Source organism: Osmerus mordax, chromosome 26 (genome assembly GCF_038355195.1).
Source record: "Osmerus mordax isolate fOsmMor3 chromosome 26, fOsmMor3.pri, whole genome shotgun sequence".
Lineage (NCBI taxonomy): Eukaryota > Metazoa > Chordata > Actinopteri > Osmeriformes > Osmeridae > Osmerus > Osmerus mordax.
Genome location: NC_090075.1, coordinates 3,822,074 through 3,845,890, shown reverse-complemented (window position 1 = coordinate 3,845,890; position 23,817 = coordinate 3,822,074). Strand labels below are relative to the sequence as shown.

The following is a 23,817-nucleotide window of genomic DNA, read 5'->3' as shown; positions in this document are numbered from 1 at the left end:
CTCCCCCCCTCCCTCCCCCACAGCAGTCACCGAAGCCCCTCTGTTGCGCGACGCAGAGAGCTGGTTAGATCACGGTCTGGGAGCGCCATGCCGATTGTCCTCACACAGGGAGCACTCCCTACGGGGCGGAGTTGTTTACCACCTATGCAAATGACAGAAATAACAACGCAAAGACTTGAATTGATCTAACGTTGGCGACACCTGGCTGAGTGGAGGAGGAGGAGGAGGAGGAGGAGGAGGAGGAGGAGGAGGAGGAGGAGGAGGAGGAGGAGGAGGAGGAGGAGGAGGAGGAGGAGGAGGAGGAGGAGGAGGAGGAGGAGGAGGAGGAGGAGGAGGAGGAGGAGGAGGAGGAGGAGGAGGAGGAGGAGGAGGAGGAGGAGGAGGAGGAGAGGAGGGAAGAAGTCCTTCAGTAGTGAAAAGCAAGGCTGGTTTCCTGCAGGACTGTTAAAGCTGGATCTGCTGAGCTCATTACGCTAGCGTCTTAGGCAGGGATTTCCAAAGGATTTGTTAAATGGATATCCTGGCCACGTGTGAAATTTGCTCTCAACACCTGGAGGAGTTTAATCACAGGCAAAAAGCATGGAAATTGGAGGGAAAGTGGGAGCTGGCTTCCCCCCTTTGAGGAGGCGACGGCAGCAAGAATGAAGAACTGTGTCATCTTCAGTGCTGAAAATAACGATTGGTTGAAGATGCGTTGTAAAACAATAAGTAAAACATATTGTTTTATGTATGGAAAGGAGGATTGTTGTGTGTGTGTGTGTTTTCTGCACACACACACGAGTAATCTGAGAATCCAACTTAGTTAGATTGTCACACAGATGAAAAAGGGCACTGGGGTATTATCCTCCACACACACACACAATCTCTTACACACACACTCACTCACTCTCAGTGCACGACAACAATGTGGCTAAACTTTGCACAGTGAGATTCTGTCGCCTCTGCCCCACTGGCCAATCCCCTCGACACATCAGCCCTAACTAGCCAATCCCCCCCCATCCCACCACTCTCTGCTGGCCAGAGCAGTAGCAGTCCTGGGTCCAGCCCTCTCCTGGCTCCTGCGGCCCACACCCCCGGCCCCCCGGTCTGAACACTTGGGTCTCGGCTGCTCACAAAGATGGCGGTGTCAGCAGGCGGGGTCCTGTGTTCAGTTTTTCCTCATTCCACCCCCCCCCACCCCTCCTCCACCCCCACCCCCTCCTCCACCGCCACCCCCACCCCACCCTCGTAGTAAAAAGCTCACAGCAATTTTTATCAGTCTCATTAACAATACTGCTCCCCAATCAATGCAGCCCACGGGCCTTTCATTTCGGCCCTCTGTTTATCCGTTTGCCTAATTATTCCGGAGGGCACGGGCTGCTTTGCATTTGTTTGGATGCATATCATTTGTACAGTCTTGTCAATAGATGCCGTTTTTTTAAGCACAATTTGGCATTCGGCGCTGGACAGTAAATCCAGAAATGGCCATGTTTGGCCGTAAAGTACAAGTGGAAATATTACCATAAGATGAGCTGTGAAAGGAATCAGGTACACTTAATGTCTGACTGCGGGTAGAAGCATTACTAGACTCCGACCAGGCCTCATCTGTGCCACGTACACACACACATACACACACACACACACTCATATAGTACATACACACACACAGTCCATTAAGAGTTTTAACTTCTACCAGCGTAAGTGCTTCCTGCCCACATCCCTGCATACTTGTTTCCAGGCTCCTCTGCCTTGCTGGGAGGCACTGCTGGAGAGGATGTTCCGTATCCCGAGGGCTTTGGATCGTTAGGATCAGTTCATTATCCCAGCAGTGTCCCCCCCCACCCCCCACCCCCCTCTTTACCTAACAGTGCGAGGATGTTACAGTACAACACACGCTGACAGCTTTCCATCTTTTCTCCCCGTGAGCGACGGGCCTGCCGTACTGCCACTTGCCAGTGTTTATCTCCACGGCTGTGTGTTCTTGTGCGCTGTGATTCTGCACGTGTGCGTGCGTGTGTGCAGGCTAGTGTGTGTGTGTGTGTGTGTGTTTGTTCGCTCTCCGTTTTCCTTGTGTTCCCGCACATCTGTGTGTGTGTGTTCTGTGTGTGTGTGTGCCTGCTCCTTGGCTGTGTATGGCGTTACAGTTCCAAAGACAACAAGCGGTTCATTGTTAGGAGGTAGGGGGGGGGGGGGGGTGGGCATAAACCTCTTTTGTGTAGCAGTGGGAGATGCAGCAGCCAGCACGTTGGCTGGGGCCAAATGAATAGCTGTTCTGAATTGGCCTATCAGTGCATTCACCAGGGGAGGGACACCCACTGACACCAATGCTGCCCCATCCCTCATTAAGGCAATGGCTCCAAATATAGCTAGTCTCAACTAAGTAAAATGAATGAGGGAGAGATGGAGAGATGGAGAGAGAAAACAGAGAGAGTGAGAGAGAGAGGGAGGAGAGGGAGATGGAAACGGAAACGGAGAGATGGGTGAATGAGAGGGGGAGAGTGAGAGAGAAAGATTGAATGTTTGAGAAAGATGGGGGAGCGAGAGAGATGGAAAGATAAAACAGAGGGAAAGAAAAATGGAAGAGATTGTGTGAGAGAGAGAGAGAGTGTGTGTGAGAAAGAGAGGGGGATGGAGAGCGATGGAAAGGGAGAGAGAAGAGTATATCTGGTGTCAAGCTAGGTGAGAAGTTTGCTCCTCAGATCATATTGAAGTAGTCAGCTGGTGTGACAACATGGAGTCTAGGCTCGTCGCCTTGTCTTGTGTCTCTGCAGCAGCCGAATGTTATTCGGCCAGAGTGTATTTGTCTAATTAACGTCACTCTTCCCGTTGGGTAAACATGTTTAAAGCAGCCTTGTCGGCACTCACAGAACAGGACACACAACACACCACACATATGACTGTACATTCTCACAGAGAGACATTTACATTTTAATTAATTCTACTGATGCTGACAGATATTGTATTGCTGGCTCTAATACACATAACTGCCAGGTGACCTGACTGTGTGTGTGTGTGTGTGTGTTTGTGTGAGGTGTGACACCCCAGACTGTGTCTAGCTAAATGGAATTCTCTCAGCAAGTCATATCTGCCGCTTGCTCAGCCAACTGCAACGCTGCAGATGGCGCTTTGATGTTGACATCTGACGTACCTCTCTGTCCAACATAAGAGAAAGAACACTTTTCTGCACAAACGAGTCCTGCAGTACCCGCCTGTGTGTGCCTCTCTCCCTGTGTCCCCGTGGTGCGCACAGTCCCTAGTTCCCATGAAGAAGTTTACTTTTTGTATCCCCATCGACACCAAGTAAAATTAGTACATGAAAAAATGAATCATCGAAATTGTAGATTGCTATCTTAACAAAAGAACCTTGCACCTCTTGGTTAACCAGCATAAATAAATACATAAGTCTAGGTTCTCTTTTAGGGGTTGCTAATCCTCCATTTTGGTATCTGATTCAGTTGATTGACAATGTGTGTCTAACAGCCAATCACAGGCCCATGATTGTCCTGTGCTCTCCTTGATTGGACCAGAGCCAGACCAGGAGCATGCCCTACTCTGCTCAGGTCACTAATGGATGTTGTTATTGTTTTCTGCAGGGTGTAGTCCTCTGTCTGTCCTGGAACTGAGGGCCTTGCCTCTCTCTCCCATCACCATCCCTCGCCACACCCAGCCCAGCGACGCCGCGCCTAGCAACGCCACGCCGAGCAAACGCCGCCATGGAACACCGGATCGTCGACAGGACACAGCCCGAGGAATAACGAGGGGCGAGTGGCAGATGATGTCATCGCCGTCGTCCGCGCCCACCGGCCCGAGTGAACCCGATGGGGAGTCGACCCCCAGCCACGCCCACACCCTCCGATCGCCGCCGCCGCTCATCCCGGACCGCCCCCCCTCGCCGTGCGCTGGATCTAAGGAGGAGCCCCGCCGTTAGCGTGTTAGCGCCTAGCCGGAGCACGCCAGCGCGCGTCTGCTGCGCGCGTCCTTTTTTAGGGGGGGGAGAGATCGTGTGTGTGTGTGCGTGCGCGCGTGCCTGTGTGTGTGTGTCTCGAGCGTGCGCTGGTGTGGCGTAGAAGCAGGACCCAGGAGCTGCTTAGGAGGCCCGAGGGGAGGAGTCAGGATGGCCCAGTGCGGGCCTGGGGGTCGGGGTGCGTGCGAGCCGTCCGCGTGGAGGAGGGCTACGGGGGTGCGGAGGGGTGGAGGTCTGCTTCGAGGGGGTCCGGACGGCCTGGTCCGGGTCCTGTGGTTACTCAGCCTGGCCCCGCAGCTCCTCCAGCCCTCCGCCGCCCAGAAACTGGACGAGTCGGACCCCGTGGTCACCACGGTGTACGGGAAGCTGCGCGGCGTCAAGAAGGAGCTCAACAACGAAATCCTGGGCCCCGTGGTCCAGTTCCTGGGCGTGCCGTACGCGGCCCCGCCCACCGGCGAGAGGCGCTTCCAGCCCCCCGAGCCACCCGTCTCGTGGCCGGAGGTGCGCAACGCCACGCAGTTCGCCCCCGTCTGCCCCCAGGACCATCGTGGAGGGCCGCCTGCCGGACGTGATGCTGCCCGTCTGGTTCACCAACAGCCTGGAGGTGGTGTCCTCCTACGTCCAGGACCAGAGCGAAGACTGCCTCTTCCTCAACATCTATGTCCCCACTGAGGATGGTGAGTTTCCCCCCCCCCCACCAGGGCTGTCGGGTAGTGCGAAACCAACAACCCCCCCCCCCCCCCCTCTTCCCTCTGTCCTGATAGATAGAGATGTACTACCATGTCCTGTCCTGTCTATCTGTGGATGGAGAGCATGACCTGTGCATGTTCTTGTGCATGCCACTGCTTTTACATGTTAAGGTTACGTGTGGGTGGGTGTGTGTGTTACGAGAGAGCGGGAGTGAGTGTGTGTGTGACTGATCTCGATTCTACTCTTGCCACAGCATGTTCCTTCAGGTGAACCCCCCCTCCTCCTCCTCCCCCCCCCCCCCCCCCCCCCCCCTCCCAGACAGATTGCTAGGGGCTCATCACCTGTCCATTGTGTCCAGGCACAATGAATAGAACTCATCACGTTGAAGGCTGATGTAGATAAGGACCATTGACCGGTTTGTCTGTCTGACTGATCAACTGATTGATAAACACTGAAGTGAGGCAATGGAAGTATATGCGTGTGTGTGCATGCATGGATGTGGGTGTATGCATAAACGTGTGTGTGTGTGTGTGAGTGAGTGTGTCTCTCTCTCCAGTGTGTGTGTGACCCCCTCCCACCCCCAGTCAGGCCAGACAGAGCTATATGCATGCTCCTGTGTATGACGGAGCTCCATGTTATTCTTTAGTCTTCTATTCATTTCACAGTCAAGAGAATATCCAAGGAATGTGCCAGGAAACCCGGCAAGAAAATATGTAGACAAGGAGGTATGTATGACTTGTTTCACTGAGAACACGGCCAAGGAGGAAGTGGTGTGGCCTCCAGATCCACACACCCCCTCCCCATGCCCCTCGGTGAGTAGCCTGTCTGATTGGCTGCCAGGGCTATCTCGGATGCCTGTGATTGGCTGTCAGGGCCATGTCGGACGCAGTGATTGGCTCCCGGGGCTGTCGGACGCTGTGATTGGCTGCCGGGGCTGTGTTGGATGCAGTGATTGGCTGTCGGGGGCCGGGGTCGTAGGTGAGGGTGTGCGCTGTAATGATTGGCGCGTGTGAGCGGTTTAACAGCGATGGTGGTGGCGTGGCAGGGGAGGCAGTTTGAACCTCATGGCCTAATCTCTATTAAAAGGGAGAGGATCGGTGTTCCATTGGCTTGCTCTGGCTGTATCGATCACAGCTTCATCAAGATAATGTCTTCGCGGAGCTCCCTCCCTCCATCCTGCTCTACACTCTCAATCTCTTTCTTTCTGTCGCTCTCTCTCTCTCGCTCTCTTTCTCACTCCCACTTCCATCCAATCTGTCTTAACCCCCCCCCACCCTCCTCTCCATTGTCTATTGTCTCTCCCTCTCTCCCACTTCATATCTCTCTCTCTCTCTCTCTCTCTCTCTCTCTCCTCTCTCTCTCTCTCTCTCTCTCTCTCTCTCTCTCTCTCTCCTCACCCTCCTCCTCCCCCCCCCACCTCCTTGGCAGAGCAGTAGTGTATTGTACCGAGGGCTTGTGGTGACAGTGTCCTTGATGTGGCCGGGGGTGTTAATGCAGCCCCGCTGGTAGAACGCGGGAGGATCATTCATTAAACATCCCACACCTCCCTCTTCCCTCCTGCCTTCTTTTCTTTCTTTTCCTCGACGAAAACTCGCCATGTCACGACCTCCCGTGCGCCCCTGCTCCGCCCGCCTGTCTCTACCCGTTTTCCTCCCTCCTCGCCCTCCTCTTTTTCCGTTCCCCTCGCTCCCTCTCTTCTCCCTCCTGCTTGTTCTTTAGGCTTCGCCCCAGTTTTGTAGTTGTTGAAGTGGGTTCCTGTGGGAGGTTCTGGGCCACACACACATCCATTGCCCCCCCCCTCTCCCGCTCCCCCTCCACACACACAGGCAAGGCAAGAATAGATTTTTACAGCTCCACTAAGTTTTCAGCCTCAGACCTATTTAGTTAACCTCCCTGGAGAGTGAGAGACTCTGCACAACAACCGATAAAGTTCTGTTGGCCTTCTGTCTTACTGACCTGGGGTACCGTGTGTCTTCTCTGGGTTCTGTCAGACTGACCCTGGTTCTATTTGACTGGCTGCAGGGTCTGGTCTGCAAACACCTCTATATAGCTGGGTGGGTACTCTCGATAGATATGTGGGTGGGTGTGTGCATAGACATGTATTGTATTGGGCAGTTGTTGCAATTTTACAGTATTATGAAAATGCTTTTAGTTTTGTCGTTGTGTGTGTGTGTGTGTGTTTACGGGACACAGGATTTTACACAACGAAACCTGAGTAAATTGACTCTCTCAGCAATTGGAAATACAATCACCTGTACTTTGTGCTGAGTGCCTTCGATTGTTGCAGTTCCCTCTGGTGGGCTGAGAGGTTTGATATTCAAGGTGCGGAAGGAGAGAAAATCAAGTGGTGAGTGGAGGAATTAGAGGTCTGTGAAGAGAGAGAGAGAGAGAGAGAGAGAGAGAGAGAGAGAGAGAGTAGTAGAAAGAGAGAGAGGTGAGAGAGGGGCAGTCTACAGTTGGCAGAGAGAAAGGAAGAGCGAGAGAGACAAGTAGAAAGAGAGCTAAGAGAGAGGGAGAGAGAGGGGGAGAGGGAGAGGAATTCTGGGTCTCTATTCCAGGACGATGGTGTCATTATTCTCATTGTGTTGTGTGTTGAAGCCACATGCCCTTCGTTAGCTGCCAGGGAGTGTGCAGTAATAAGTATGCTAGTTGCTTGGAGCTGACTTTAATAGGCGAGGCATCAGTCTGCAATTTAGCCGCAATGGCCACCATCTAACTCTCTTTCTCTCTCTCTCTCTCGCTCTCGCTCTCTCTCTCTCGCTCTCTTGAGATTGTGATTTCAATTGTGCCGAGACGACAAACTTAGAGAATGAGCCTAACCTTGCTTCGGAGGCTCAACACTCCCTTTATCCCCCCCTCCCTGCAAAGGTTTCCTGCCTGAAACTGTTGAGTACACTGTATGGTATTTTATGTTCCAGGAGAATAAGGGATGGCTGAACACAACGCATTGTTGTAATGCTAAAAGCTATCTCCCCAGAGATACAATAGCAATCCAAGGTGACAGTACTGATAGCTTCTTTTAAATATTCATGGAGAGCGCATTACAATAAATAAATTAGTGTCTTATTTTTCCGAACGCTTTCTTTAAGGACATTGGAAGTGTCACCAACAGGCTACGCTCCGCTCAAATTATACGCCGCTGCCTGTTATTGGAAGAGAAAACATTACGAATATGAAGCACAGCATAATATTGCCCTTTTTGTACCATTCATTTTCAGAAAATATCGTTGTTGCAGTGGGTGAAATTCATGGCAAGCTCTCATGCATATTTAAGACACGGCATTTGAAACAACATAGATATTGCTCTGAAAAGTAACAGCTTTTTTTTCTTCTACCAACCGTGGTTTCAATTTCAGAGCCTCAGACATTATTTATGGCACCTTTCCAAAATGTCCTTATACTATGTAATGCATGAGGCCATTTGCCTCAACGATGATTGAGAACAAGCAGTAAGCTAACACAAGGCAATAATAGACCAGTGAGAAGGGAGGGAAACACAATTCACTGCTCGCAGCACAGAACAGCATTTTTGCTGTTCTTCTGAGGACTGAAAATATAGCTGTGGTGTTAATAAACATTTGCATGTCACACACACCCGTGCGCACACACACACATGCACGTGTGCATAGACACATACACACACACACACACTCAGTCACTTATGAACACATTATCGACATTGAACCACATAACCCCCATAGCAGAGCACACAGAAGAGAAAAAGACGCTCTTTTTCAAACAAACCCAGACTTGATTTCAGCTGTGGCCTGTCAAGTGTGGACATTTCCAGGCAGCTCTTTAAGGAAACACAGGCCTGAAGGGGCCATGGTGCAGAACCGGAGAGATTTGAAGAGAAAGAGAGAGGGGGAAAAGAACAGAGACGGAATGAAAGCGAGGGAGAGAAGCAAAGAGCGAGAGAAAGAAAGAGAGAGGAAAAGAAAGGGAGAGAAAAATAGAGGGAAGGAGAACGATAGCAGCCATGGGTTGATATAATGTTCGGACCGGCTTGGAGGCTGACAGCGGTGATAAATTCTACGGAGCCGATTCACTGCAGTCCAGCAGCAGTTAAAGGGCCAGGCCGCTCTTTTAGTCCCGCTGGCTGTCTCCTTCTATGACCCTGGATGTAACTACAGTTACACTCAGTGTAAAAACCTAGAGCAGTGGTTCTCAACCCTGGTCCTCAGGGACCCCCTGTCCTGCATGTTTTAGCTCCAGCTTGGCTCCAACACACCTGATTCAAATGCATGTTCATTACCAGGCTTCTACAGAGCTAGATAACGAGCCATTTATTTGAATCAGGTGTGTTGGAACAGGGAAACGTCTAAAACATGCAGGACAGGGATTCCCTGAGGACCAGGGTTGAGAACCACTGACCTAGAGCATGGCATAATTCCCTCTGGCCACACAACAACGACATTCCCAAGTAACGGAACCAGAATACCACTTCTTGTTAGAAACTGTAGATGAAGCTTCACCGAAAGTAGTAATCTGCCAATTCAACTGATACAGTTTCTTTTGCTTATCCCACCATTCTCCTGCTTACTATGTCATTTCTTTGTTTAAAAAAAAAAACTTACAGAGAGGATTATTAAGGACTGCTTCTTTTCTTTTTAATTTCAGTCTGTTGAAAGCTAATCCAAAAAGACGCGATTAATTGATGCAATTAACTGCGGCTGCGCAGCAACTGTCAGTAAAATCTTGATTTATCCATTTAGAAAATTATGAACAGGATTACTTTTGCAATACTGTACATCTGGCTTGAGGATTGAGGGTGGATGAGATCATGTGATTTGATATGCTTATTTGATTTCTACATTAGTAAAAACGCACTTTAATTGCCCAAAACGCTAGTAAAGAACTACAGTACCCACAATCTTGAAGCGGGATCCAATCAGATCAGTTGCCATTAAGATCTTAACAGTGCTTATCATGAGAAACCTCCCGCTACCATGAATTGGGAACCTACTAATGTTCCGATCTGTTCTTCGAAAAAACCTTTTGGATTATCTGTAACGAGCATCATCATGAGCTGTTGATATCCCCTGTTTTGTTTGAATGCCAGGGGCAACTGCCATACCCTGCCACACGCACACACCAATCCTGGTTACACTCTGTTTAATGTCCTCCTGCCTGTCTCTTCCTGTGTAAATGACCTAGTCTGACCCTGTGAGATGCAGCCCCATCAACCAAATGCTAACAGCTATGGCAGCGATGCTAAAACCTGTGATGATATCAGCCTGTTAAAGGTTTACCGTAGGTAATCCCATCCAGTTTCTTTAAGGAGCGTTGTTGTGTAAGAAACTTCACAAGAAAAGTGACGTTGGTATTCTCTGGAGTGTCTCCCAAGCATGGCTGTGGGTGTGTGTGTGTGGGTGTGTGCGTGCGTGCGTGTGTTTATGAAATCTGCCTCAGTTGTGCCATGAGCAAGCTGTGTGTGCATATTTGGCTCGATACCGTCCATTTAATCTAAGTAAGGATTCACATTACCATAACAAACCCAGAAACATCAAGCAGATTTTTACTCTCTGACTTCCGACCGCTTACCCATTCTTGTGATGATGCAGAGTTGAATTTTGGTTTTTGTCGACTGCCAAGTCACTTTAATTAGGGTTTTATGCTAAATTGGGTAGCGTCAGGGTGAGCTAGGCTGTGTGGCGTACGCTTGGACCGCGTCCCAGCATCATGCACACTGCTGCATTTTCCCCATAAAGTAAGTGACAACTATTAAACATGGAGGGAAAGGGGGGTGGACGAGAGAAAAAGAGAGAGATGGAAGGAGGTAGAGAGAGGAGTGGGAGAGGGAGGGATGGAGAGGGAGATGGAGAGGGAGTGATGGAGGGAGAGACGGAGGGAGAGGAAATGAGAGGGAGTGACAGAGGGAGAGGGAAAAAGAGAGAGAGAGAGATCGAGGGTCAGAGAGAAGTGGCGTGGTGAATCGGAGAGACAAGCTGTTGCAGATGGCAAGCGTACAGGACAGGGGATCGGTGTAAACGCCGGGATCACCTTGAGGTGACAGTGAGAGAGAGGGACATGACAGAACATGGCAGGACGTAGCAGGCCTCAGTGGGTGCTCACTGCAGGATCCACTTCCCCATACCTGCTCTCACGACACAACAACACGACTGTACACAAGACACATCAGAGTCAAAGTCAAATATCGTCGAGTAAAGGTCGAAACAAAAGTTAGCAAAAACTGAGATGAGAAGTGAGATGGTAGAGGTTGAAATGAAGCTTTGACTGTCTGCTCACAGGACTAGTCTCGTTCCCAAGCCTCCTTTTCTCCACAATCCTCCTCTTCTTTCTTTTCTGCTTGGTAGACAGAACCGCAGGCAGGAGATGGTGCCTTAACCGTGGCCCAATGTTTCCAAACGGCTTCGCTGGCGTCCCTTTCCCATATCTAAACACAGCCAGAGGAAGGGTCGCAGCCTCCCTCTCGTTAGCGTAGAGACACTCATTTGTAATATTTATGTCCCCGATAACAAATATGTGGAAATGACAGAGAGACTTATCGCTGAGATAAGGAGTAATAAGATGTAATTTGCCCCTGCCGTAGTCCGTAAATCATTTAGCGCTGGAGAGGCTGGCTCTGTTGCCCGGACCAAGGTGTTCCTGGCTGGAAGGTGTCATTAATAAATGTTTAAGCCCCACGTGCTTGTCCCGGAGACTCAAATGGATTTCACTGTTGGGATCTACGGGGATTTGTGACATTAAACACCTTCGTCCTCATTTATACCAACCTTGCTATTTATATAGGTACGCGTGTGTTTGTGGTAAAGGAGGCCTTCGATGCATTAGAGATGGGTCAATGCATTCTGGACCAGGATTGGCTCCGTGGCTCCAAGTATCGTCTTCAGACTTTGTAGTATTGGACTGTTTAGTAATTAGTTTTCCCCCCCTCTGCAGAAGTGGGTCTAACTGGAATTTAAAGCCTCTGCCAGTCACCGATGTAGAAGTTCCCTTGCCCTCACACCCCCCCTCTCACACACACACACACACACACACACACACACACACACACACACACACACACACACACACACACACACACACACACACACACACACACACACACATACACACACCTCAGCATGGCCAGATACAGCCAACCACAGCAAAATCGATGGGGTCTCTTTGTGTGTGCTGTCAGCACTGCAGTAGCAATAGACACCTCAGAGTCTCCAATTAGGCGGCAGCCGTCAATAACTCATCACTCCCGTCATTAAGCATATTGGCAGACAGGAAATGAGCCGCACTCAGGGGTCCGCCGCTCGGTCTTGTTGGTTCACTGACTCGTCACATCCTCCGCGCGCCCCGGCCTCCTGTTCCTTTCTTTGCCCATCACGTGTCGTTAAAGCCAGGGCCATTTTCATTTCTGAGAGGAGGTAATGCGTTCACGGAGGTGGAAGTGTTACATGTATTCAGCGGAGTGTGTGAGAGTGTGTGTGTGTGTGTGTGTGTGTGTGTGTGTGTGTGTGTGTGCTGTGTTGTCTGTGCTTGGCTGGAGGTGGTTTGATGGGTAAACGCAGAGTTGATGGATCGTGGAGGGAGGAGGAGGGAGTGCATTAAGGGAGCGTCAGTAAACACACTGCAAGGTTGAGGATCAGAGGCAGGCTGGGGGACAGGCAGGCAGGCAGGCAGGCTAGCAGGCAGGGACACACACAGATAGACAGGCAGGCTGGGGGACAGACAGGCAGGCAGGCAGGGACACACACAGATAGATAGGCAGGCAGACAGGCAAGCAGGCAGGGACACACACAGATAGACAGGCAGGCTGGGGGACAGACAGACAGACAGACAGGCAGGCAGGCAGGCAGGGACACACACAGACAGGCAGGCAGGCAGGCTAGGGGAAGACTGAGGAACAGACAGACAGACATCCAGGGAGGCAGCAAGAATAAGGACTTCTTGAATTTCAGGGGTCAGTAATGTAAAGATACAGAAAGAGAAAAATATAGACAGACAAATAGCAGATAAGAGTACCGTGTATAGTTCCAGCTGCAGATGGAGGTAATTTGTGATTCCCAATTTGATGAAACAACAGCCACAATATGACATGTCATTCCAACACAATTTAAACAATCGCCTCAACACGGCACCGAATGCTTGTTTCCTGCGTTGCTCTGTGAAGGGGTTAGATCTCGGTATCTCTAAGTTAGGATCTGCCCACACACAGCCTCAACCCAGAGCAGGGATACACTGCTTTGTCTCTTTCATGTCTGTGGTGTTTCACTGTGGCAGCCGCATCACACCCAGTTAGATAGACTGTGTCTCTACGCCAGAAGATCTAACACCCCAGGAAGTTAATACTAGACACCAATACTTCTATAAATCTGACTTTGTTAGTGTATAGAAAGAGAGGTCAAAGGATACGCTCATTAAAAAGAGACAGTAGAATGCGTCATAACGTGTAAAAGTTCATCTAAGAGAATTATTCATGGTTCAGTGCATTATGCAACGCCACACATTGCTATTGCAAATGATTACATTACTCTCATGTGCAACTACATATGTTTACAGTATGTCCTCTTTCTCTGGACCCTAATCTGCTGTGTTTGGGTGTGGTGATTTGTCGTAATTTGGGGTCTGGTATCTCCTGTCCATCTATAGCTGAGTCCCCTCCTCCTGCATCTCTCAGGCCAGCGTGCTGTCGACAGACTGGAGAGGAATAACCTTTACGCCTGCTGTGGTTCTGATGCACTCAACAGACCCGACGGAGTACTGTCTGGGTGGAGGTGCTTAGCTGAGCCACGGCATGCTGGTTCTAAACCCCCCCCCCCCTCCCCCTTCCCCCCACCTCTTCTCCCTCCCCTCTCCGCCCCGTCCCACTCAAAACCACTCGACGCCTCTTCGCTCGCATTCGGCGGAATCGAGGTTGAATGGTCGCTGGTCAGTGGCTGGGTTTCTCCGACGTTGCCGTTTTCTGCCCGGTAACAAGACACAACCCCGAAGGCCTGTCAGACCATGTGACAGGAAGCTGACGCCGCATCAAAAACGACGAGTCAAGAGCTGGACTGGGTGAATGGCGCCCGCTTCTCGTCATCCGGAAACTTCATCATGGCTTGACCCGGTAACCCCACCCTTGTAATGAGAAGGGGAGCCAAATGAACCACACTAACTACCTTTATTGGCCGTGTGGTAGATTTGTGGATCAATATGTGCCATGGGTGGGTTGAATACCTGACTGACCATACACACAAACACACACACACACATTCATTTTTCAGGAGGTATTCCAGGTGGGTTTTATGAGTAGATGATATAAAACGCATTGCTACACTGTAATAGCTTGTAGCATCCGAGCCCTTAAAACTATCACAGCTACTTATGGAGACACCTTATTAACCCGGGTCCTGGCATTTAGGGAAACTCGGATGGAAAGCTTTTCTTGGCTCATACCCATAGATACAAGTATGGACGCACACACACTCACACATACACCGCCAACCCCTTTCAAGTCCAAAAATCCAGCCTTTCCAATGCTGCATCCCCATCCTATGCATTTAAAGAGACCTGATTGTGCCATGATGTCGTCCTATTGGCTGGATTGAACAAGAGAATCACCCCACCCAGTCAACGACCCTGAGCTGACTGGACAAGTGTGACCGTCCTTTCAGATCGGCGCTCTCCTGGTCTTGCCTGTTTAAATCCCCCCCCTGTCCCAGGGTTCATTGTATTCCCAGGTCTTTGTTGGGGGTTTTGTGTGCGAGGACGTTAGCCTGAGAACAACAAACCCCTCTGTCGTTCTGGTTTCATGTTTATTTGCCAGCAAGAGTACAAGGATGGGAACATTGGAAATCTTGGTCTTGCTCCTCTCCACAGTTTCCTAGTGGTCCTATAAGAACAAATGAAAAACATTAATTATAATCCTACTTGAGCTCATTTTGAACATATTGTAATTAATAACCTTACAAACTCAAAAGTCCATACAAATTGCGTACATTGCAGCGAATGAGAAAGACAAACCAGTTTCTTCCTGATCGAGGGTCTGGTGAGTACCAACCAAAGCTCACAATTAATATGCCAGACGACTTTAATGCTTCCACAGCCTTTTATTATCATATTTTGCAGCAAGGGAACAGTCTATATATAGTCCCTTATGCCAGAGCGACTCACCCCTTCCTAAACTCTAATTGCGTGTTCAGAAATGTTCTTTGTAAAAAGGACTCGCTGTGTAACTGTTTCCCTCAGCTGCCTGAAGTGATATCTCCCCACTTTACATTCAGGGTGTTTGATGAGCTCGCTGGGTTTAGCTCGTTCGTGACACCTGTCGCAGCACTCTCCGAGTCCTCATGATGGCTCAATAAAGAAGGGCGGAGGAAGGCATATACATGGAGAGAAAACAGAGGGACGTCGAGAAAACATCTCAAATACTGTTTACCAAACGGGTATCAAAGTGAATTTGCACCTGGCTGACACCTTGGCATCCTGATTTCAAAAGGAATCCAAAAGATTGTCAGGCGTATAAGGAACAAGAGGCGGGGATGGGGGGGGAAAAAAGGAGGTTGAACTGACATTACTCTTCAAGTCCTCCTGTCTTGTGACGAAGCTCATAAGCTCCCAGAATTTACTGTTGCCCGCTGGTCGGCCTTGAAAACTTTCAATTGCTCGATGTGTACAGTACATTCTTCTTAGCAGAGTTCCCCCACCCCAGCCAGGCCACCTGTGTGGCGCTGTCTGCTCCCCACCCCCCAGTCATCCATCAGGCCCCGCATCTCCGGCCCTCGCTGAGGACAATCTGTTTGGATCGTACTGCAACAGGCTCCTGGTCGCTCTGCGAGGGCAAAACCTGAGCCACGCCCTTTCCAGAACCTTCTGCCGTACTTCTCGATGCTCTCTCGCTCTCTCTCTCTCTCTCTCTCTCTCTCTCTCTCTGTCTCTGTCTCTCTCTCTCTGTCTTTCTCTGTGTCTCTCTCTCTTCCCTTTGCCCTCCCAAGCCTAATGGTGATTTGACAGACTTGATTGTGGACAGGCAGTGGCCTCAAAACGTTTAGACGAAATATGTTTTTGACACAATATTGGGAGGGCTGATAAATCATGTGTCTCTGCGTAATTATACCGGGCCAGGGGATCGGAGAGGCGGGGATGAAAGGAGGATGACAGAAGGAGTGATTAATGAGAGAGCAGACCTTTTGAAGGACAGGCTGCCAGCAGGAGAGATGGGAGGGTGTGGAGAGACAGAGAGAGAGAGGGAGAGATACTGAGACAGACAGAGAGAGAGACGGCGAGTTACTCCGTTTTTGGTGTTGAGCCGATGGCTTTAGTTTAGTTTGTGTTTAATAGAGAACCGTGTTCAACACACATAGTGTAACTGTACTCACTTTTCTATCCAGTCACTGCATGACTAGACTGAAGGCTTGCATAAACTCGATATACTCAACGACACGTGGACACACACACACACACACCCGGCCCTCCGGGTGCCCCCGCCAGATGTCGAATCTCTGTAACGACCACCGCAGTGAGAACCTTCTCAGTCATGGAGGGGTGAAAGCTGCCCGGGGGGCAGGGCATGGGGGGGGGGGGGCGTGGGGGTCATTTGATCATGGGGAGCCTGGAAGCCTGATCTGCTGGATGGAAGTCTGGGGGCTCGGGGAAACGAAGTGATGCAAGGAGCCCATGTATGGTATTTAAGGCTTGAGAGGAGAATAAAGGGAGATTGATGTTGTGATGGATACTGGTTGACTCCTGACCTTTTCCCTTCTGCGTCTCTGAGCTGCGAGCGCCGTCATCAGATGGCGGGGGGGAATTTGCAAAGCTATTACCACAGTGTCTTTCTAAATCACACGCCCTCGCCATGGAGACGGCTCCCATAATACCTGCCATTTATGGGCCAAATTATCTCTTATATTCCTGCTTTCATCTTTAGCTGGTTTCCTCCTGGCCCCACCTGGAGGGGGGTTAGGGGGGGGGGGGGTGAGGAGGGAAGGAGGGAAAGGAAGAGGGGGAGGGTGTAGAAGGATGAGGAGGGAGAAGAGAGAGAGGAGGGATTAGATGATGAGGAGAAGGAGGAGGTGAGGTTGAGGAGGGAGTGAAGGAGAAATAAATTTCCCATAATGCAGCCCAGGGCACTCAATTTCCCTTATCCATTTCAGATATTTCTCTGCGGCAGGCATTCCAGTTTAAATATCCGCTCTCTTTTTTGGGGGAGGTGAATATTTTTTTACTTTGCTCTTCCTTTTGAGTGACAATTTATCAGTTGGTGGAGATTTCCACCCCTGAAGATTGATGTCTTCTCTGTGAGGAATGTTAAAAGCCTCCATCGTTCTCCACCCAGGGAAGCTCCATCATATTGTTTATGATCGGCAGGCGGAAATGGCCGAGTCCTCAACAGCTGTGCATTCAGAGAAACTGTAATTGTGTGATGAAAGAGGCATAATTGAATTCAGTGATGTTGGAGGGCGCATTATTCTAAACCCTGGTGCGCCTGCTCGTTCGCGAGGAATTTCAAAAGGCCTTTCCCTAAAAATAAATCAAACAGAAGGAATATTAATTAAATTAGAAAGTCTGACTGTTATTTCTGAGGAGGATTGATCTCTTTCTTATGCTAATGGTGCGTGTTTTTGTTGGCGCGCTGGTGCTAATCTCTGTAAGCTCCTGCCCCGTTTGTATGCCCCATCTCACAACAGCACGCTGTCACCAAGGCCAAATTTGAGTGACATCACTGTACCCATGATGCCAGGTGTTTATAAAAAGAAACATGGAATTAATGAGCTCTGTAGTACTCGTATGCAACAAACTCCAGTCTGTCAGCAGTAATGAGATAGTTTGGCTATCCACAGGTGGAAAATGGCTATGGCACGCCTTTAGCTTTACCCTCATCGCCTCTAGTGAGCTTTACCCCCCCCCCTCCCCCCCTGCCTGGTAACAACTGATTAATTATCCTAAGTGTTGCATATGTAAGGTCACAATCGTCTATTTGACACCATGTCGTCGGTTGCTTGGATCTATCAAGTTCAGTGCCCGATGCGTCTCATTATAGGTTGTTGGCATTCTTCAGCGGCAGGTTGCCGTTGCTAGGTCCTAGTTGTTAGGTGCTCATCGCTAAGCCCCTGTCGCTAGGTTCAGACACTTTTTAATGACTTTGGAATATAAATGTGGCCTCAGGTAATTAGCTGATATCTGACGATTATCTCTCAGTCAAGAGTCAATTAGCAGGGTTTTTTGTTCAGGTGACAAAGGGATCCAGAGATAGGCAAGCAGCTGCTGACAGTTATTAATTACAACAGCTTGTCAGGGAGTGGCCTTCCCAGTCGCCGGAAGTCGCCGGAGAGAGAAAAAAAAAAGCGGTTGACATAGCGGCCCCTCAGCCCCTGAACAATAGAACACTGCGAATGTTTGACACACCGCTCAGCGTGCCGACTCGACCAAACCCCCAGCCCCTGCCCCACCCCCCCTTCCTCCTGTCTTCCTTTCCGCTAACGCCGATGCTATTCCTGGAGCCATTTGTTCCTTTCAGCGGCCTTATCTAACGGGATCCCCCTCTGCACGCAGCGTCCTGCCACTCTTCCTGCCCGCCGTCCTAGGTGGGTGTGTAACGAGGATCTTCAAACCTCATTGCCCTTCATTATTGGTCGTCCTGCTGGGACTGCAGCCCTGTCGGAGGAATGTCAGCCTCAAAGACTTATCCGGCCGAGCCGAAGGGCCTGAGGAAGACCCGCTCTGCATGCGGCGGGGAGGGCGGGAGGGGCATTGCTTCCTGTTACTGGAGCGACAGAGCGGACCAGTACTGAGAGATGTCCAATTAGCGGTGTATGCATGGACTCTTTTAGAACGTTTTGATTGGAGTCTTTTTTTGAGGCCTGTTGAATTGATTTGGGATTCTGCGGGAATATTGTTACGTCGGAGATGTTTTTCGATTTAATTGACATTCTCGGCCACGCGGCGAGACGAGGCTGTCGTCTCTGTAATGTTTGGATGCTGTCGGAATATTTCTGACACCCTTCAAAGTATTGTTTTTGCGACTGTGTGAAAGTGTCGTGCGATGAGGTGCCAGCACACTGTCCAGGTGTTCGACACTGCCTCTGTTGTGAGAGCTGTTTAATTGGGATGTACTGTAGCTAGCCAGCTGTGTGCTTCTGCAGGTGCATTCTGTCAGGAGGAAAACATCTGAGGTCCCCAACTTTTGTTGGTCACCCATGGAGAGACCATGTTTCTTACACCAAGGTGTAGAATATTGTTGGACTCCCACTTTCTGTGCAGCCATATGACAGCAGTCTACTGCTGGTGTTGTGTTTGTGTTGTTAGCAAGGTCACTGCGGGCTAGTACTAGTGTTGTATTGTTAGCAGGGTCACTGTAGGCTAGTACTGGTGTTTGTGTGTGCCTGTATGCTGGGATAATGGTGTGTGTGTGTGTGTGTGCCTTTAGAGAGTTGCTGAGAGCTTTTATTGGTGTTTGTCTGTTATTGATTAAGTGACAAAATGGAGAGCTCTTCTCTCTCACCTTCTTCTGGCCCTCTCTTATTGCTTTGTGACGCTCCTTGCAACACAAGTCTGACTGACAGTTTACAGTTTGTCATCCTCATCTACTCATCTTCCCTTTGTCATCTTCGGTATTTCCGCACAGCTACCAGTATACCGTACGCAATGCTGACAGATGCAAATATATGCATTTGTATATAACAAACATGTAATCCAGACAATGTTGTCAAGGGTGCTTGTCCTTGTCAGACGGCAGTGTAGTCAATTTCTGATGCTGTGGGTCTCCTAGATGTTATTAGCAGTGGGTATTGAGCTTTAGAGGATATATAGGGGCCTGCTGTTTAAATGCGCAACCTGTTTTTATCACTCCCCTCTCATTAGTGAAGCCAGAGACTAATTGCTAATGGCATGACTCTATGATTTGCCCTGGGTTTTCTGTCTCTCTTTCTCTTTCTCTCCTTTAGTTTCTCCTGCCTCCCCCTTTCTCTCTCAGTCGTGCTTTCTCTTTTTTATTCCGAATGGAAGGACCTGCCTTTGTGAGGCGTAATTAGCTTTTATAGTGTTACTCAAACTAAGGCCTTTTCTCAGAGACTTCAGCCTTCCCCGTTCGCCATTTCATCAGCCTGTGCGCCGAGAGCAATTAGTCCCGACCAGGCCTCGTCCACCACGGCCTCCCTATTCTGCTCGCTCCCTTCGTACAATCACGAAATCACTCATTTTACTGTCATCTTTGTTAGACACTTGCTCCAAACCGTGTGTGTGTGGACCTTGTACGTTTTATCAGTGATTTGGACAGGCTGCAGACAGGCCAAAGAGATAACTGGAGAAGGGGGTGTTGTTAATGAACAGTAGGCATGGCTTGTTTGAAGTCATGGCCAACGCAATCAGAAATGTATTTAGTTTGGTTGTACCATTTGTTCATTCTGGATGCGTGGAATTAATAGTTTTTGTTTTTAACAGCTCTGCTGTGTAGTTTCTATATTGTACACTAATATGGCCGCTACTTTGGTCTCCCATGTCTGTCCAATGGGGAATGAGTTCCAGACCCAGCTCCTTTAACTTCACAGACCACAATGCAGTTGGTTTCATCCCCGTTGAGGTGCAGTCTTGCCCGTTAGCTAAGGCATCGATCGATTCTCCCGCTGAAGCAATTAGTCCGGAGCCTGTTCTTTTTTTTCCTCTCCTCTTCTCTGTAGCTGGACCTCACAGCCCAAAAAATAAAATCTCCGGATCACGCAAAGTCAAAAGACATCAAATGGCCTTGCCTGTTCCTCCTTTGTAGAGGTGTAGTCTGTGTGCCTGTGGGGTCTCCCAGGGCCCCTGTGTCTCTCCCTGTGGGGCCACAGCTCTAATGACACACCAACCCCGCTTTCAGAGACGGAGGTCACCGCGTTGTACCCCGCCCGCGACCTCAAGACCGCGTAAGTGGGCGGCTTAACAGCCGGTGTTTTCATCTCCGACCACGGCTCTGTTTACCGAGGCACCGGCAGGTTTACCCGTTCCACATCAGAGCCCGTCTTTGATGTTCCCTGTGCACTCGCCATCGCGGCCTCAACCCCAAATTGGCCAATCTGCTTGTTTAGAAAGCTTTCACTCGTCTGGTGAGTTTTTTTTTTATGAAGTTCGGAAGAATGTAAGAATGTTGATGGAATAAAAGCTTTGATTCCCCCCCCCCCCCCCCCCCACACACACACCCCGCACAATTGTCGTGTTCTAAGAAGTACAAGGCAGTAGCCTATCTGGAGTTGCGGGGTGAGATTAGAAGGAACAAGGTGATTTCTCCATCTTCGAGTTCTACCAAATAATCCCATGTAGATGATTTACGAAGGCAGAAGATGTGTCTGGAGAATCGCATGTACTAAATCAAAGTCAACTACACAATTCTCCAATTCAAGTGTGTATTTCAGCCAGTCCCAGAGGAAAGAAGGTTGTACTGTTCATTGAGACTTCCGTTAGAGGTCTTGGAGGTACATGGTAATGCTTGTCCACTTTGTATAGTTACAGCGTTTACTTTTGACATTTGGTTAGCAGCCGCTGGCTCGACTTTTCTTCATTTGATTACACTGTGGGCTTCTGTCAAAGTGCAAAGGAGCCCATTACGGGCTAATGACTATCATCAGGCTGGCTTTCATTTCCCTCAGTGCGAGAGAGGACGAGAGCCAGTGAGGACTTTGATGTCAGCGCCGGGGTTCAGCGCCGGGGTTCAGCCCTGTGTGGATGCATCGGGTTACAGAACGCTGCCTACATCAAATTGATCGCGGGCCCTGAGCCGTTGCTGCCGAGATTGTCTCTCTTTGTCATCGTTTTTCACATGTCGCTCCCGCTAATTGACGTAATTAATTTGCTTATTGATGGACTCGCTTGCCCGATGGTTTTTAACTTTTACAAAAAAAGAGCCGCAAACATTTTAGTCAGCTAATGGAGCAATCGCAGGAATGATTGTTTATACTTTGCAAGTAGTTTGTGTGAAACTAATGGCTTTTTCAGTGATAATTAATTGATCCCAGTCAACCTGAATAAGCAGAGTTTTAATGAGAAACATCAGAGAGCAGGTTCTACTCACAACCTCTACAGTAAAGGAAAGTCACTGGAAGGATCAGTCAGTCAGCTGGAAACCGGCCTTCGAGATCAAACCAAAAACACACATCAATGCCATTTACATAAAATTATATGCACAAGAAAACACTGAATTGCATATTCAGCCCACTTTAGATCTCTCTGGTTGTATGAGATGTATTATTAGATCATGGTAAAAAGGTGCTCCTTTAGGTACCCTTGTAAGTTTAAAACAGGACCTTTGTGATCCTTTATACATGTATTATTAACCTCAGCGAAGTTGGACTGAAGGTGCTTCTATGGAGATCTTAGGTGTTGAGTCAGCTGGAGCTTTGTTTAGTGTAGGACTACTAAGAATAGGCTTGATTTAGCTCACCTTGCAGGCAGTGGCTGCACTTGCGGGGGCATCCATTAGCCCGGAATGGTGATTTGAGCACAAAATTCACACTTCCACCCAGGGTTGTCGGTAATAGGTTCTCGCCTTGGTAACCAGCTCACCTCACAGCGCACACCTTCACAACGGAACACGTCAGAGAAGCTCGAGAACACAATACAGCGAAGCCCTCCGTGCCCGCCAACACCGCGGATATGTAGAGTCGGGCCTTCTGTCCTCTACTGACAGATGTCTGGATAGGGGAGGGCTGGGCTGTGTGTGCCGGGCCAGGCTGGGGAGCTGACATCAGCAGACTACAGAGGCTAGCGGGGGGGACTGGCTAACTAGCATGTTGATCTGCTAGTTCACACTTAAAAACCATGTCGTGCCCCAGAGTCTCCTCCTCTCTCTACACAGCCCTAAGATATGGATCTGTGGGGCGGGGTGGGGCGGGGCGGGGTGGGGGGGTGGTGGTGGGGGGGGGGGGGGTGGTGGGGGGGGGGGGGTGAAGGAGAACAAAAGACCCTCCCTTGCCTCCATCCCTCTCTCTCTCTCTCTCTGGTTTTTCTGCAGATGTAGCACATTCCCTTCATCTGGCGGGTTTGTGTGAGAGGAAACATGAAAGGGCAGACACACACCATTAGCGTAACCTCTGTAGGAACAGACGTCAGACAGGGCGAGGCTGACCTCCATCTTGTCCCGCTGCACCCGTCCAGGAGGAACAACTGACCCCACAAGGAAGTCCTCCGCCCACGATAAAGACTTCATCTTATTGGCTGGCTGTCGTGTCAGGGCAGGGCCGAATGGATAGATTAATAGATTCCGCAAACGGAAGATGAATATAAGTGTGTGTGTGTGTTTTAGATCCAGCAGAGTGAATGGACAATGGGTGACCTGTTTTACAAGGTTCTTCCTCCTTCCTTCTTAATTAAAATAAAATAAAAGTGTGTGTGTGTGTGTGTGTGTCCATGCCTGTGCATCACTGTCACAGCAAGACTCTGACATTCCCATGCACGACACGTCCCGGGGCAATCGCCACGGCGATTCACCCTCCACTCGGTTGCCGTGACGACTGAGATGGTGTGTGTGTGTGTTCATACTAGGAGCCTTGTTATTGAGGTGCACCCTATATGCACCGCCCGCACACACAAACACACACTTACACCCTTCTCCGCACACACACACCGCCACCCCCACAAACACACACACTACCCCTCCTCCCTCCATCCTCACACAAAATCGCTTTACCCGTGATTGACATCAGCACACAGAAGTCTATACGGCACATTCTGTGGTTCCTCTTATCTTATCTCTTATCTTCTAGCACGTTCTTGAAGACGTTCTCTCAATGAAGGACTAATTATAGATTTGGCTCTCAGAACTGGACTCTCAGTAAAACCTGAGCGGGGAGTCGAGATATTTACTCCCAGGTTCCATCCCTTGCATTTAACTGTGCAAGGCACTATTGTCTTGTGGTTTGTTGCTGAAATTGCATTTAATTGATTATAATTTCAGCATAATTCGTTTTTATCAGAGACTTCCAATTTTGGTGGCAGAACGGCAATTTGAAAGCTGAATAACATTAGGCACTTACTTAGAATGCTTAATAGTCTGGATGAAGCCTTAATATAGTTCTTATTAAACTTTGAATTACTAGCTGGAGAGGCTTGGGCTGTATTGTAATTGGAGGCGCCTTGGAGGAGCCCACAGTGAGGGCCAGAGACGGAAAAGAGGCAGAATCGAGTCGGAGGGAGATTACGGTTTTAATAGGAATCTCAACCTCATTCTGAGCTGATGTCTCTTGTCTTTGGTCTGGCTGTGCGGAGGATTGCATTCA

At 49.5% G+C, this 23,817-nt stretch overlaps 1 protein-coding gene across 4 annotated transcripts in view; it reads left to right on the top strand.

The window, feature by feature from the left end:
* The window catches only part of nlgn1 (neuroligin 1), a 111,969-nt gene that overhangs the window by 4,519 nt on the left and 83,633 nt on the right, over window positions 1–23,817 (top strand). The window contains exons 1-3 of one of the 4 annotated variants that reach the window (XM_067229591.1): window positions 4,295–4,624; window positions 8,437–8,458; window positions 13,827–13,860. In XM_067229591.1, the coding sequence (XP_067085692.1) occupies window positions 4,515–4,624; window positions 8,437–8,458; window positions 13,827–13,860 (166 nt within the window). In that variant the 5' untranslated portion in view covers window positions 4,295–4,514. Of the gene's footprint in view, window positions 1–4,253; window positions 4,625–8,436; window positions 8,462–13,826; window positions 13,861–15,899; window positions 15,903–23,817 lie in introns of those variants that run through there. The other 3 variants (XM_067229592.1, XM_067229589.1, XM_067229590.1) reach the window with 3 other exon arrangements.